Below are 16,399 nucleotides of genomic sequence, written 5' to 3'. Positions count from 1 at the left end.
TATGATGGACACCCACGTCATCTCCTTTAGTATGATGATGGACACCCACGTCATCTCCTTTAGTATGGTGATGGACACCCACGCCATCTTTAATATGATGGACACCCACGTCATCTCCTTTAGTATGGTGATGGACACCCACGTCATCTCCTTTAGTATGGTGATGGACACCCACGTCATCTCCTTTAGTATGGTGACGGACACCCACGCCATCTCCTTTAGTATGGTGATGGACACCCACGTCATCTCCTTTAGTATGGTGATGGACACCCACGTCATCTCCTCTAGTATGGTGATGGACACCCACGCCATATTTAATATGATGGACACCCACGTCATCTCCTTTAGTATGGTGATGGACACCCACGTCATCTCCTTTAGTATGGTGATGGACACCCATGCCATCTTTAATATGATGGACACCCACGTCATCTCCTTTAGTATGATGATGGACACCCACGCCATCTCCTTTAGTATGGTGATGGACACCCACGCCATCTTTAATATGATGGACACCCATGCCATCTTTAATATGATGGACACCCACGCCATCTCCTTTAGTATGGTGATGGACACCCATGCCATCTTTAATATGATGGACACCCACGTCATCTCCTTTAGTATGATGATGGACACCCACGTCATCTCCTTTAGTATGGAGATGGACACTCATGTCATCTCCTTTAGTATGGTGATGGACACCCACGCCATCTTTAATATGATGGACACCCACGTCATCTCCTTTAGTATGGTGATGGACACCCACGCCATCTTTAATATGATGGACACCCACGTCATCTCCTTTAGTATGGTGATGGAAACCCACGTCATCTCCTTTAGTATGGTGATGGACACCCACGCCATCTCCTTTAGTATGATGATGGACACCCACGCCATCTTTAATATGATGGACACCCACGTCATCTCCTTTAGTATGGTGATGGAAACCCACGTCATCTCCTTTAGTATGGTGATGGACACCCACGTCATCTCCTTTAGTATGGTGATGGACACCCACGCCATCTCCTTTAGTATGATGATGGACACCCACGCCATCTCCTTTAGTATGATGATGGACACCCACGTCATCTCCTTTAGTATGATGATGGACACCCACGCCATCTTTAATATGATGGACACCCACGCCATCTCCTTTAGTATGATGATGGACACCCACGCCATCTTTAATATGATGGACACCCACGTCATCTCCTTTAGTATGGTGATGGAAACCCACGCCATCTCCTTTAGTATGATGATGGACACCCACGTCATCTTTAATATGATGGACACCCACGTCATCCTCTATAATATGATGGACACCCACGTCATCTCCTTTAGTATGATGATGGACACCCACGTCATCTCCTTTAGTATGGTGATGGACACCCACGCCATCTTTAATATGATGGACACCCACGCCATCTCCTTTAGTATGGTGATGGTCACCCATGCCATCTTTAATATGATGGACACCCACGCCATCTTTAATATGATGGACACCCATGCGATCTTTAATATGATGGACACCCACGCCATCTCCTTTAGTATGGTGATGGACACCCACGTCATCTCCTTTAGTATGGTGATGGACACCCACGTCATCTCCTTTAGTATGATGATGAACACCCACGCCATCTCCTTTAGTATGATGATGGACACCCACGTCATCTCCTTTAGTATGATGATGGACACCCACGCCATCTCCTTTAGTATGGTGATGGACACCCACGTCATCTTTAATATGATGGACACCCACGTCATCTCCTTTAGTATGGTGATGGACACCCACGCCATCTCCTTTAGTATGGTGATGGACACCCACGCCATCTCCTTTAGTATGGTGATGGACACCCACGCCATCTCCTTTAGTATGATGATGGACACCCACGTCATCTTTAATATGATGGACACCCACGTCATCTCCTTTAGTATGATGATGGACACCCACGCCATCTCCTTTAGTATGGTGATGGACACCCACGTCATCTCCTTTAGTATGATGATGGACACCCATGCCATCTATAATATGATGGACACCCACGCCATCTTTAATATGATGGACACCCACGCCATCTCCTTTAGTATGGTGATGGACACCCACGCCATCTCCTTTAGTATGGTGATGGACACCCACGTCATCTTTAATATGATGATGGGACAATGCCAGTCAAAAGTTTGGACACACCTACTCATTCAAGGGTTTTTCTTTATTTGTACTATTTTCTACATTGTAGAATTATAGTGAAGACTTCAAAACAATGAAATAACACATATGGAATAATGTAGTAACCAAAAAAGTGTTAAACAAAATCAAAATATATTTTATAAACTCAGCAAAAAAAGAAACGTCCTCTCACTGTCAACTGCATTTATGTTCAGCAAACTTAACATGTGTAAATATTTGTATGAACATAACAAGATTCAACAACAGACATGTGACTAACAGAAATGGAATAATGTGTCTCTGAACAAAGGAGGGAGGGGGGGTCAAAATCAAAAGTAACAGTCAGTATCTGGTGTGGCCTCCAGCTGCATTAAGTACTGCAGTGCATTTCCTCCTCATGGACTGCACCAGATTTGCCAGTTCTTGCTGTGAGATGTTACCCCACTCTTCCACCAAGGCACCTGCAAGTTCCCGGACATTTCTGGGGGGAATGGCACTAGCCCTCACCCTCCGATCCAGCAGGTCCCAGACGTGCTCAATGGGATTGAGATTCGGGGATCTTCGCTGGCCATGGCAGAACACTAACATTCCTGTCTTGCAGGAAATCACGCACAGAACTAGCAGTATGGCTGGTGGCATTGTCATGCTGGAGGGTCATGTCAGGATGAGTCTGCAGGAAGGGTACCACATGAGGGAGGATGTCTTCCCTGTAACGCACAGCGTTGAGATTGCCTGTAATGAGAAGCTCAGTGCGATGATGCTGTGACACACCGCCCCAGACCATGACAGACCCTCTAAATCGATCCCGCTCCAGGATACAGGCCTCGGTGTAACGCTCATTCCTTCTACGATAAACGTGAATCCGACCATCATCCCTGGTGAGACAAAACCGTGACTCGTCAGGGAAGAGCACTTTTTGCCAGGCCTGTCTGGTCCAGCGACGGTGGGTTTGTGCCCATAGGGGACATTGTTGCCGGTGATGTCTGGTGAGGACCTGCCTGACAAGGCCTTACAAGCCCTCAGTCTAGCCTCTCTTAGCCTATTGCGGACAGTCTGAGCACTGATGGAGGGATTGTGTGTTCCTGGTGTAACTCGAGCAGTTGTTGTTGCCATCCTGTACCTGTCCCGCAGGTGTGATGTTTGGATGTACCGATCCTGTGCAGGTGTTGTTACACGTGGTCTGCCACTGCGAGGACGATCAGCTGTCTGCTTTGTCTCCCTGTAGCGCTGTCTTTCGCGTCTCACAGTACGGACAATGCAATTTATTGCCCTGGTCACATCTGCAGTCCTCATGCCTCCTTGCAGCATGCCTAAGGCACGTTCACGCAGATAAGCAGGGACCCTGGGCATCTTTCTTTTGGAGTCAGTAGAAAGGCCTCTTTAGTGTCCTAAGTTTTCATAACTGTGACCTTAATTGTCTACCGTCTGTAAGTTGTTAGTGTCTTAACGACCGTTCCACAGGTGCATGCTAATTAATTGTTTATGGTTCATTGAACAAGCAATGGGAAACAGTGTTTAAACCCTTTACAATGAAGATCTGTGAAGTTATTTGGATTTTTACAAATTATCTTTACAGTAATATATTACTTTTGATTCACCAGTACGAACTGATGTAGTTACAGTAATATATTACTTTTGATTCTCCAGTGCTGACTGATGTAGTTACAGTAATATATTACTTTTGATTCTCCAGTGCTGACTGATGTAGTTACAGTAATATATTACTTTTGATTCACCAGTGCTGACTGATGTAGTTACAGTAATATATTACTTTTGATTCACCAGTACTGACGTAGTTACAGTAATATATTACTTTTGATTCACCAGTACTGATGTAGTTACAGTAATATATTACTTTTGATTCACCAGTACTGACTGACGTAGTTACAGTAATATATTACTTTTGATTCACCAGTACTGACTGACGTAGTTACAGTAATATATTACTTTTGATTCACCAGTACTGACTGATGAACTTAAAATAAATCTAAACCCTTTACAATGAAGATCTGTGAAGTTATTTAGATTTTTATGAATAATCTTTGAAAGACGGGGTCCTGAAAAAGGGACGTTTTCTTTTTGTGCTGAGTTTATTTGAGATTCTTCAAAGTAGCCACCCTTTGCCTTGATAACAGCTTTGCGCGCTCTTGGCATTCTCTCAACAAGCTTCATAAGGTAGTCACCTGGAATGCATTTCCAACAGTCTTGAATGAGTTCCCACATATGCTGAGCACTTGTTGGCTGCTTTTCCTTCACTCTGCAGTCCAACTTATCCTCCTATAACTCCTCCCACCAGCCTCAACTGTCACTTCTGTTAATTCCATTCCAGTCATTACAATGAGCCCATCCTCCTATAACTCCTCCCACCAGCCTCAACTGTCACTTCTGTTAATTCCATTCCAGCCATTACAATGAGCCCATCCTCCTATAACTCCTCCCACCAGCCTCAACTGACACTTCTGTTAATTCCATTCCAGCCATTACAATGAGCCCATCCTCCTATAACTCCTCCCACCAGTCTCAACTGACACTTCTGTTAATTCCATTCCAGCCATTACAATGAGCCCATCCTCCTATAACTCCTCCCACCAGCCTCAACTGACACTTCTGTTAATTCCATTCCAGCCATTACAATGAGCCCATCCTCCTATAACTCCTCCCACCAGCCTCAACTGACAAGTGACTGATATTTTTTAAGACAAACGTATAAAATATTTAAAACATATAAATCCACTTCTAACAACAGTACCTGACCAGGTAACTTACCACTTACCTACCTATACCTTATCTAGTCAGACCATACAGGTAATATACCCTATCCTACCACACCTGACCAGGTATCTTACCACCTACCTACCTGTACCTTATCTAGTCAGACCATACAGGTAATATACCCTATCCTACCACACCTGATCAGGTAACTTACCACCTACCTACCTGTACCTTATCTAGTCAGACCATACAGGTAATATACCCTATCCTACCACACCTGACCAGGTATCTTACCACCTACCTAGCTGTACATTATCTAGTCAGACCATACAGGTAATATACCCTATCCTACCACACCTGACCAGGTATCTTACCACCTACCTACCTGTACATTATCTAGTCAGACCATACAGGTAATATACCCTATCCTACCACACCTGACCAGGTAACTTACCATCTACCTGTACCTTATCTAGTCAGACCATACAGGTAATATACCCTATCCTACCACACCTGACCAGGTATCTTACCATCTACTTGTACCTTATCTAGTCAGACCATACAGGTAATATACCCTATCCTACCACACCTGACCAGGTAACTTACGGTATTATCTGTACCTTTCAAGGTTTCAATTCCTGTGGTTGATGGGATACTATACTATGGGTTCTGTTATTTCAGGTGTGAGTCATCCATAGTTTTGTTGACGATTTCCCTCCCTCTCTCCAGCCCCCTCCTTCTTATGACGAGGTGATTAGAGAGACGAGTCAGGTACAGGTCCAGGTGTTGCCTCCCTCCTTCTCCCCCCAACGCTCTGTCTCCACAACTACCATCGCCACGCAGACTGACACTGGACTAGAATTCTCAGCAGTGGCCCACGCCCCCAACCAGAGAGGCTCTGTGGGTAAGAGGGGTTGTTTAGGGTGAGGAATCGTACATTAGGAAAGTGATCCATCAGACATTAGCCGAAAGGGACACAATAAAGAATGATTATTAATATTAGATCGTGTGTTGTGTGTTTGTAGCCAGGAGACCTCCAATGCCTCCCAGACCTTCCTATCCTTTTACAGCCAAACTGTCGCACGCTGATGACACGACGTCGCAAGCTGATGACACGACGTCGCAAGCTGATGACTCACTCATCTTCCTAGAAGACAGTCCAGCACTTCGCACACACACTCAGACCAGCAGACACACCGTCATACACACAGAGGCGACAGCGTTTCACTATGACCTCTTGACCTCTGATCCTTTCTCACATCTGACCTCTGCCCCTGGCAGCCAAACTGACCAATGGGAGCAGTCCTCCTTCGTCCTCCCCCCTCATTCCACTGTCTTGACAATGCCCTCCGACCCTCCTCTGCCCCATAACCAGCCCAGGCCACGTCCTCGCACAAAGAATAGTCTTCGACCAATCAGGAGAGAGGTCAAAGTTCAGACCCTGGTGAGGCTGGGACAGACAGGATGTGAGGTCACAGAGAACCAAGAAGTGAGTCATCAGGGGGGGAAGTACCTTCAGGATCTCCTGGACGCCTTCAGCTCTGACGATTGGGGCTTCCCTGATCACCATAGCAACGGCGAAGTAGAGCGCGACTTGAGAGGAGAAGAAGAAGAAGAAGAGGAGGAGGAGGAAGAAGATATGAGAGCCAGGATACAAGCCTTCGAGCTGCAGCAGCAACAGGAGGACCATGGTAACCATGCAGACAGTGACCACGGAGATGGAGCGTTGCTAGGGGTGGGAAACCTGAACCCCACCCCCGAGTACAAGCACTCCACAAACCGGCCCCAGTCATCTCCCGGAAACCCTCCCTCGCTGCCAAGACTTCCTCCCGAAAAGGATTTTGGGAAGATGGAAGCTCACTTGCGATAGACTTGAACTTGACTGTTGATACAGTTACAACCTCCCAACCCACACCCACTGACCCCTCTCCCAAACCTACCGAGACCCCCTCAAGTACCCCTGTCCCAGTCCTCGCACCCCTACCCCTGCTTCCTAGAAAGCCCCCCTCTGAACCCCAAAGACCAGACCCCCAGGTAAGGCAGACAGAAGGGACCTCCCTACTCCGTCCCCCTCCAAGACCTCCAGTAGCACCCAGGACCAACGGGGCCATGGTACCCCAAGAGAGAAGCACTATGGTCGACCTACCAACACCAGTGTTACCCCTTGAATCCTCCATAGACCTACACAGCAACAACATTAGACCAAGTGTTGCTCAGAAGCCCAATGCCATGTCATCATCCCGTAGAGCGAGTGGTAAGTGTGTGTGTGTGTGTCCGTGTGTGTGTGTTAAGACAGTTAAGGCAGCCATAGGCTTCGCGTCGGGCTTCATGCCGTGTTCACGTGCTAGCCGCAACTAGGAAACTCTGACATTTCCGACTTGCTAACTGAATGTAGGTATACGGTGCCGTGTTCAACCAGTTAGCTAGATTGTAATTTTCCAAGTTCCGACTAGCACTTGAACGCGGTTTTAGAACAGACCATAATAGTTCTCAGGCCTTACTGCTTTTATAAAACGGTTGGCGACATATTTACAAAAGATGAATGACATGTTTTCATTCATTTGTGTTTTAAATTAGTAAATGTATTATATTTTAGCCTTCCAACAGAAAATATAGTCCCGGGGGGAAAGGCAGTTCTGAGATTCAGAAGTTGGTAACCAGACAGGCTATAGTCCCGGGGGGAAAGCCAGTTCTGAGATTCAGAAGTTGGTAACCAAACAGGCTATAGTCCCGGGGGGATAGCCAGTTCTGAGATTCAGAAGTTGGTAACCAAACAGGCTAGTCGTTCATTGTATCCGTCCTGTTTACAATGGTTGCTATGCAAAACAAAACCTTGGCATGTTTCTATGCAGGCTAGCTACTGCTCCGTTGCAAGCTAGCCAACTAAATCTAACACACCATCACATCAATCACATAGCCACAGTAAAAGACAGGAACCTTCTCGATAGCCATGATTGGCTGAGATAATGGGTGGGCTGGACATGCCGAGATATGAGTTTGGATTGTAGCACGTTTCTATAATGTGAGCTGGTCGGTATATGTAGGTAATCGTTTCTAACGCAGAACCCAAACCGCCATCGTGCATAAATTTATTTTGTCCCCCTACACCAAACGCGATCACGACACGCAAGTTAAAATATCAAAACAAACTCTGAAGCCATTATGTTAATTTGGGGACAGGTCGAAAAGCATTAAACATTTATGGCAATTTAGCTAGTTAGCTTGCACTTAATAGTTCATTTGTCCTATTTAGCTAGCTTGCTGTTACTAGCTAATTGGTCCTGGGATATTAACATTGAGTTGTTATTTTACCTGAAATGCACAAGGTCCTCTACTCCGCCAATTAATCCACACACAAGTTGGTCAACAGAATTGTTTCTAGTCATCACTCCTCCTTCCAGGCCTTTTCTTCTCTTGACTTTATATTGCGTTTGGCAACTTTCATAAATTAGGTGCATTACCGCCACTGACCTCGTTCGTCTTTCAGTTACCCACGTGGGTATAACCAATGAGGAGATGGCACGTGCTTCTATAAACCAATGAGGAGATGGGAGAGGCAGGACTTGCAGCGCTGCATCAGAAATAGAACTGATTTCTATTTTAGCCCTTGGCAACGCAGACGTTCGTTGGCGCGCGCGAGCAGTGTGGGTGCAATAATTGAATAACATTGAATAGCATTGAGGTCAAATAGGAACCTTCTCGATAGCCATGATTGGCTGAGATAATGGGTGGGCTGGACATGCCGAGAGACGAGTTTGGATTGTAGCACGTTTCTGTCTATAATGTGAGCTGGTCGGTATATGTAGGAAATCTAACGCAGCTTTTTAAAGACATCACGTAGGATAACTGCATCAGTGTTGCTCTCCACTTTCTGGAGGACCCGAGTTTTGAAATCAGTGGAATTAGAGTATGATAGCTAAGGAGATGGAGAAAATTCTGCCGTTTGATTGCAAATATGCCGACAGAGTCGAAAAGAGAACACACAGAGAAGGCTGTTGTTTTAAAACACCTGTCTCCGGATAACATCTTCAAACTAAGGGCAACCGTGGCGTCCGTGACAGAGATTACATCTTCAAACTAAGGGCAACCGTGGCGTCCGTGACAGAGATTACATCTTCAAACTAAGGGCAACCGTGGCGTCCGTGACAGAGATAACATCTTCAAACTAAGAGCAACCGTGGCGTCCGTGACAGAGATAACATCTTCAAACTAAGGGCAACCATGGCAACCTTGGCATCCGTGACAGAGATTACATCTTCAAACTAAGGGCAACCATGGCGTCCGTGACAGAGATTACATCTTCAAACTAAGGGCAACCATGGCGTCCGTGACAGAGATTACATCTTCAAACTAAGGGCAACCATGGTAACCATGGTGTCCGTGACAGAGATTACATCTTCAAACTAAGGGCAACCATGGTAACCATGGTGTCCGTGACAGAGATTACATCTTCAAACTAAGGGCAACCATGGCAACCATGGCGTCCGTGACAGAGATTACATCTTCAAACTAAGGGCAACCATGGCGTCCGTGACAGAGATTACATCTTCAAACTAAGGGCAACCATGGCGTCCGTGACAGAGATTACATCTTCAAACTAAGGGCAACCATGGTAACCATGGTGTCCGTGACAGAGATTACATCTTCAAACTAAGGGCAACCATGGTAACCATGGTGTCCGTGACAGAGATTACATCTTCAAACTAAGGGCAACCATGGTAACCATGGCGTCCGGGACAGAGAGGGAGAAGCGTCCATCCATGTATACGGGTAAGATAGTCCAGCTAGCTACATTTTCAGAAACTACACGTTTCTAATTTAGTCAGAAAGTTGTTTTCATTTCAAGTAATATACCCTGTTAGCTAGCTAGCTAACGTTAACTGGCTGGCTCGTTAGCTAACGCTACACGTATGATCTGTGTAGTAATATTATTTGTATCTCAGACAGCCATTTGTATTGCTAGTTATTAGCCTAATGTTAGCTAGCTATCAGGGTAGTAACGTTATGAGTTTGGATTATGGTTAATTGTTTAGCTAGCTAGATGTCGAAACAAAAGATTCCACTATGCAAGTAACCATTTCAATAGAATGTTCATGATGTCACTGCGACAACTGTTGATAGACTTAGCTGGTAAATTCGCTCTGGCTATCTACTCCGATTTCAGAGCACTCTCGTCTGAGGGTAGGATAACTGGTGAATCTACGAACGCTCAACACCCGTTGAATATGGCCGGTGTCAGTAAACGTTGAAGGGGAAAAAAGTAATTAAATTGTTGCCAGCAGCACAGTTGCAGTCACCAACACTCTGGGTATCATAAAAACAGCTTAACCAGCTCTGCTAGGGTGAGCGGTTCTCGTATTTGTGTCTGGAAGTAGTTAGCCAACTTTAGCCACTTAGCTTGGGTGCTCGACTGCTATTGTTAGGTCAGAACGCTCGGATCAACTCTGCCGGAGCATCCACTGAACGCTCCGACTTTAGGAACGTACAATCTGACAACGCTCTGGGCATTAGTAAACCCACTCCAGATTGAATTTACGAACCCAACCGTAATATAAATTCAGTCTGTCCTTATGCTTAGACTGCTTTAAGATACTTCTTATTTTTAACCTTTATTTAACTAGCCAGTTAATTAAGAACAAATTATTATTTACAATGACGGTCTACCGTGGAACAGTGGGTTAACTGCTTTGTTCAGCTGCAGAACGACATATTTTTACCTTGTCAGCTCAGGGATTCGATCCACCAACCTTTCGGTTACTGGCCCAACGCTCTAACCACTAGGCTACCTGCCGCCTCTACACTCTAACCGCTAGGCTACCTGCCGCCCCTACACTCTAACCACTAGGCTACCTGCCGCCTCTACACTCTAACCACTAGGCTACCCTGCCGCCTCTACACTCTAACCACTAGGCTACCCTGCCGCCTCTACACTCTAACCAATAGGCTACCTGCCGCCTCTACACTCTAACCACTAGGCTACCTGCCTCCTCTACACTCTAACCACTAGGCTACCCTGTCGCCCCTACACTCTAACCACTAGGCTACCCTGCCGCCTCTACACTCTAACCACTAGGCTACCCTGCCGCCTCTACACTCTAACCATTAGGCTACCTGACGCCCCAATGACTAGTCTGTAGATGTTACAAAGGCTGTCTTGATGTCAATTGAAACCTTGTGTGCTTTGAAATATGAGTAGTGTTTAAATTAAGAATACAATTGTACATTTTTGTTTGCATTCTTTTAAACAAACTCCACAAGGACCTCACCCTGAATGATTTAAATGCAGATTTAAAACTATGCCAAACATATAAGGTTCCCGAGTGGCGCATGGGTCTAAGGCACTTGCATCTCAGTGATAGAGGTGTCACTACAGAACCTGGTTTGATTCCAGGCTGTTTCACAACCGGCCGTGATTGGGAGTCCCATAGGACGGCGCACAATTGGTCCAGCTTTGGCCGGAGTAGGCCGTCATTGTAAATAAGAATTTGTTCTTAAGATTAATTGTCAAGTTAAATAAAGGTTAATTAATAAACCAGCCTTTTAGTCTTTGGTTGTTTACTAAACTAATCAATTAATCTATAAAGAGATGGGTGGGGTTAAGGCTTAAGAGGGTGTGAACGGTGCTGAACTTGTGTAGACAAAGGAGAGCTCTCCAGTAGGTGTACCAAAACATTCTAGGGCCATTTTCTCAAAAAGGGAGGTTACAAGTTTATCAACTTTCAAAGCAGAATTACTTTTCCCATTGTTCCTCAGCTGTAGTGTATGATATACCATTTTGTAGCTCAAAGTCTCTACTTTTATCCAATGTAAAAAAAATATGTATATATATTTCAAATTTTGCTACATAAGATCGAGCCGGTCGGTCACATATTATATATACTACACATATTATACATACTATACATTATATATACTACACATTATATACATACTACACATTATATATACTACACATTATATATACTACACATTATATATACTACACATTATATATACTACACATTATATATACTACACATTATATATACTACACATATTATATATACTACACATTATATATACTACACATTATATATATACTACACATTATATATACTACACATTATATATACTACATATTATATACACTACTACACATTATATATACTACACATTATATATACTACACATTATATATATACTACATATTATATATATACTACACATTATATATACTACACATTATATATATACTACACATTATATATACTACACATTATATATACTACCCATTATATATATACTACACATTATATATACTACACATTATATATATACTACATATTATATATATACTACACATTATATATACTACACATTATATATACTACACATTATATATACTACACATTATATATACACTACACATTATATATACTATACACATTATATATACTACACATTATATATACTACACATTATATACACACTACACATTATATATACTACACACATTATATACATACTACACATTATATATACTACACATTATATATACTACACATTATATATACTACACATATTATATATATACTACATATTATATACACACTACACATTATACACACTACACATTATATATACTACACATTATATATACTACACATTATATATACTACACATTATATATACTACACATATTATATATATACTACATATTATATACACACTACACATTATATATACTACACATTATATATACTACACATTATATATACTACACATATATATATACTACATATTATATACACACTACACATTATAGACACACTACACATTATATACACACTACACATTATATATACTACACATTATATATACTACACATTATATATATACTACACATTATATATACTACACATTATATATATACTACACATTATATACACACTACACATTATATATACTACACACATTATATATACTACACATTATATATACTACACATTATATATACTACACATTATATACATACTATACATTATATATACTACACATTATATATACTACACATTATATATATACTACACATTATATACATACTACACATTATATATACTACACATTTTATATACTACACATATTATATATATACTACATATTATATACACACTACACATTATATACACACTACACATTATACATACTACACATATTATATATACTACATATTATATACACACTACACATTATATACATACTACACATTATATATACTACACATTATATATACTACACATTATATATACTACACATTATATATACTACACATTATATATACTACACATATTATATATACTACACATTATATATATACTACACATTATATACATACTACACATTATATATACTACACATTATATATACTACACATTATATATACTACACATTATATATACTACACATTATATATACTACACATATTATATATACTACACATTATATATACTACACATATTATATATACTACACATTATATATACTACACATATTATATATACTACACATTATATATACTACACATATTATATATACTACACATTATATACATACTACACATTATATACATACTACACATTATATATACTACACATTATATATACTACACATATTATATATACTACACATTATATACATACTACACATTATATATACTACACATTATATATACTACACATTATATATACTACACATTATATATACTACACATATTATATATACTACACATTATATACATACTACACATTATATACATACTACACATTATATATACTACACATATTATATATACTACACATTATATATACTACACACATTATATATACTACACATTATATATACTACACACATTATATATATACTACATATTATATATATACTACACATATTATATATATACTACACATTATATATACTACCCATTATATATATACTACCCATTATATACATACTACACATATTATATATACTACCCATTATATATATACTACACATATTATATATACTACACATATTATATATACTACCCATTATATATACTACACACATTATATATACTACACATTATATATACTACACATTATATATACTACACATTATATATACTACACATTATATACATACTACACATTATATACATACTACACATTATATATACTACACATTATATATACTACACATTATATATATACTACACATTATATATATACTACACATTATATATACTACACATTATATATACTACACATTATATATACTACACATTATATACATACTACACATTATATACATACTACACATTATATATACTACACATTATATATACTACACATTATATATACTACACATTATATATATACTACACATTATATATATACTACACATTATATATATACTACACATTATATATACTACACATGATATATACTACACATGATATATACTACACATGATATATATTACAGATGTGACTCCAATGTAAACTGGCGTCTGCTACACATATTTCTGCAATGTAAAGTAGTATACTTGCTAAGAAGCAACCCACATTGTAAAGAAACCCACAGTGTAAAGCAACCCACCGAGTAAAGCAACCCACATTGTAAAGAAACCCACCGAGTAAAGCAACCCACCGTGTAAAGCAACCCACCGTGTAAAGCAACCCACCGTGTAAAGCAACCCACCGTGTAAAGCAACCCACATTGTAAAGCTACCCATATTGTAAAGCAACCCACATTGTAAAGCAACCCACCGTGTAAAGCAACCCACATTGTAAAGCTACCCACCGTGTAAAGCAACCCACATTGTAAAGCTACCCATATTGTAAAGCAACCCACATTGTAAAGCAACCCACCGTGTAAAGCAACCCACCGTGTAAAGCAACCCACATTGTAAAGCTACCCATATTGTAAAGCAACCCACATTGTAAAGCAACCCACCGTGTAAAGCAACCCACATTGTAAAGCTACCCACCGTGTAAAGCAACCCACATTGTAAAGCTACCCACATTGTAAAGCTACCCACCGAGTAAAGCAACCCACAGTGTAAAGCAACCCACATTGTAAAGCAACCCACAGTGTAAAGCAAGAAAATGCCTGATTGTGTGTAAACATAACTACGTGTGTGTGTGTGTGTGTGTGTGTGTGTGTGTGTGTCTTAGTCAGTCATTCAGTTTCCTGTGTGAACATCAAGTTATGGACATAACTGTTACCTGTGACTGTAATGACATCTATTAAAAGCATACGTTTTCTCTCACTAACAGTGAGAGTTTTCAACCTTCTCCTCTTCTCTCTCCAGTGGCCCTGCCTGTGCCCGGACTAGCCGTACCTGACAACAGGAGACCCTCTCTGGTCTCTAAACCCTCCATCCAGACCCCCATACCCACATCCCTAGTACCCCTAACCCCGACCCTGGCTCCACCCCCAATGGGTGCTAGACCTCCAGCCTTATCCTCAGCCCAAAAGAAAACCCCACTGGTCTCCTCAGAGTGTGAACCTCCTCTTCCTCCTCGGTAAGTGTGTGTGTGGGTGTGTGTGTGTGTGTGTGTCCTGGACTCCTGATAGACTTTGAGTTTGTAGCTGCTCTCCAGTTGACACATAGAATACTAATAAAAATGGCTTATACCACAGCATTGTTTTAATACTCCTTTGTGATTGGCTAGAAGGGGCATTCTAGAATGGACATTAAAACCAACTACAGGGACAGTTGGAAAAGATACCGGGGACACCTTGGATGGGTGATATGTGTTGTTTTCCACGGTCAGTCGTAGTAGCATGCCGGCCCTGGAGCAAATTAAGGGTAACTGCCTTTCTCAAGGGCACACAGACAGATGTTCCACCTTGTCTCGGCTTGGGTATTTCAACCAGCGACTTTAAATTACGGGCCCAACGCTCTAACCGCTAGGCTACCTGCCACTTACACATGCGGACCGTACTTGCTACAAAGTTACACAAAGATAAATCCTCCCACATGTTTCTAGTTTAGTGTCACTATGCTGTCAAATCCTCCCTCATGTTTCTAGTTTAGTGTCACTATGCTGTCAAATCCTCCCTCGTGTTTCTAGTTTAGTGTCACTATACTGTCAAATCCTCCCTCATGTTTCTAGTTTAGTGGTGCTATGCTGTCAAATCCTCCCTCGTGTTTCTAGTTTAGTGTCACTATGCTGTCAAATCCTCCCTCGTGTTTCTAGTTTAGTGTCACTATGCTGTCAAATCCTCCCTCGTGTTTCTAGTTTAGTGTCACTATGCTGTCAAATCCTCCCTCGTGTTTCTAGTTTAGTGTCACTATGCTGTCAAATCCTCCCTCATTGTTATGCTGTCAAATCCTCCCTCATGTTTCTAGTTTAGTGTCACTATGCTGTCAAATCCTCCCTCGTGTTGCTAGTTTAGTGTCACTATGCTGTCAAATCCTCCCTCGTGTTTCTAGTTTAGTGTCACTATGCTGTAAAATCCTCCCTCGTGTTTCTAGTTTAGTGTCGCTATGCTG

At 41.3% G+C, this 16,399-nt stretch overlaps 1 protein-coding gene across 1 annotated transcript in view; it reads left to right on the top strand.

Moving 5' to 3' along the window:
• The window catches only part of LOC115127846 (SH3 domain-containing protein 19-like), a 52,432-nt gene that overhangs the window by 18,749 nt on the left and 17,284 nt on the right, over window positions 1–16,399 (top strand). The window contains 4 exon segments of the mRNA XM_065022023.1: window positions 5,609–5,783; window positions 5,905–6,612; window positions 6,615–7,133; window positions 15,212–15,425. Coding sequence (XP_064878095.1) covers window positions 5,609–5,783; window positions 5,905–6,612; window positions 6,615–7,133; window positions 15,212–15,425 — 1,616 coding nt within the window.

This window comes from Oncorhynchus nerka, linkage group LG8, assembly GCF_034236695.1.
Source record: "Oncorhynchus nerka isolate Pitt River linkage group LG8, Oner_Uvic_2.0, whole genome shotgun sequence".
Taxonomy (NCBI): domain Eukaryota; kingdom Metazoa; phylum Chordata; class Actinopteri; order Salmoniformes; family Salmonidae; genus Oncorhynchus; species Oncorhynchus nerka.
This window is presented reverse-complemented; position numbering and strand designations above follow the sequence as displayed.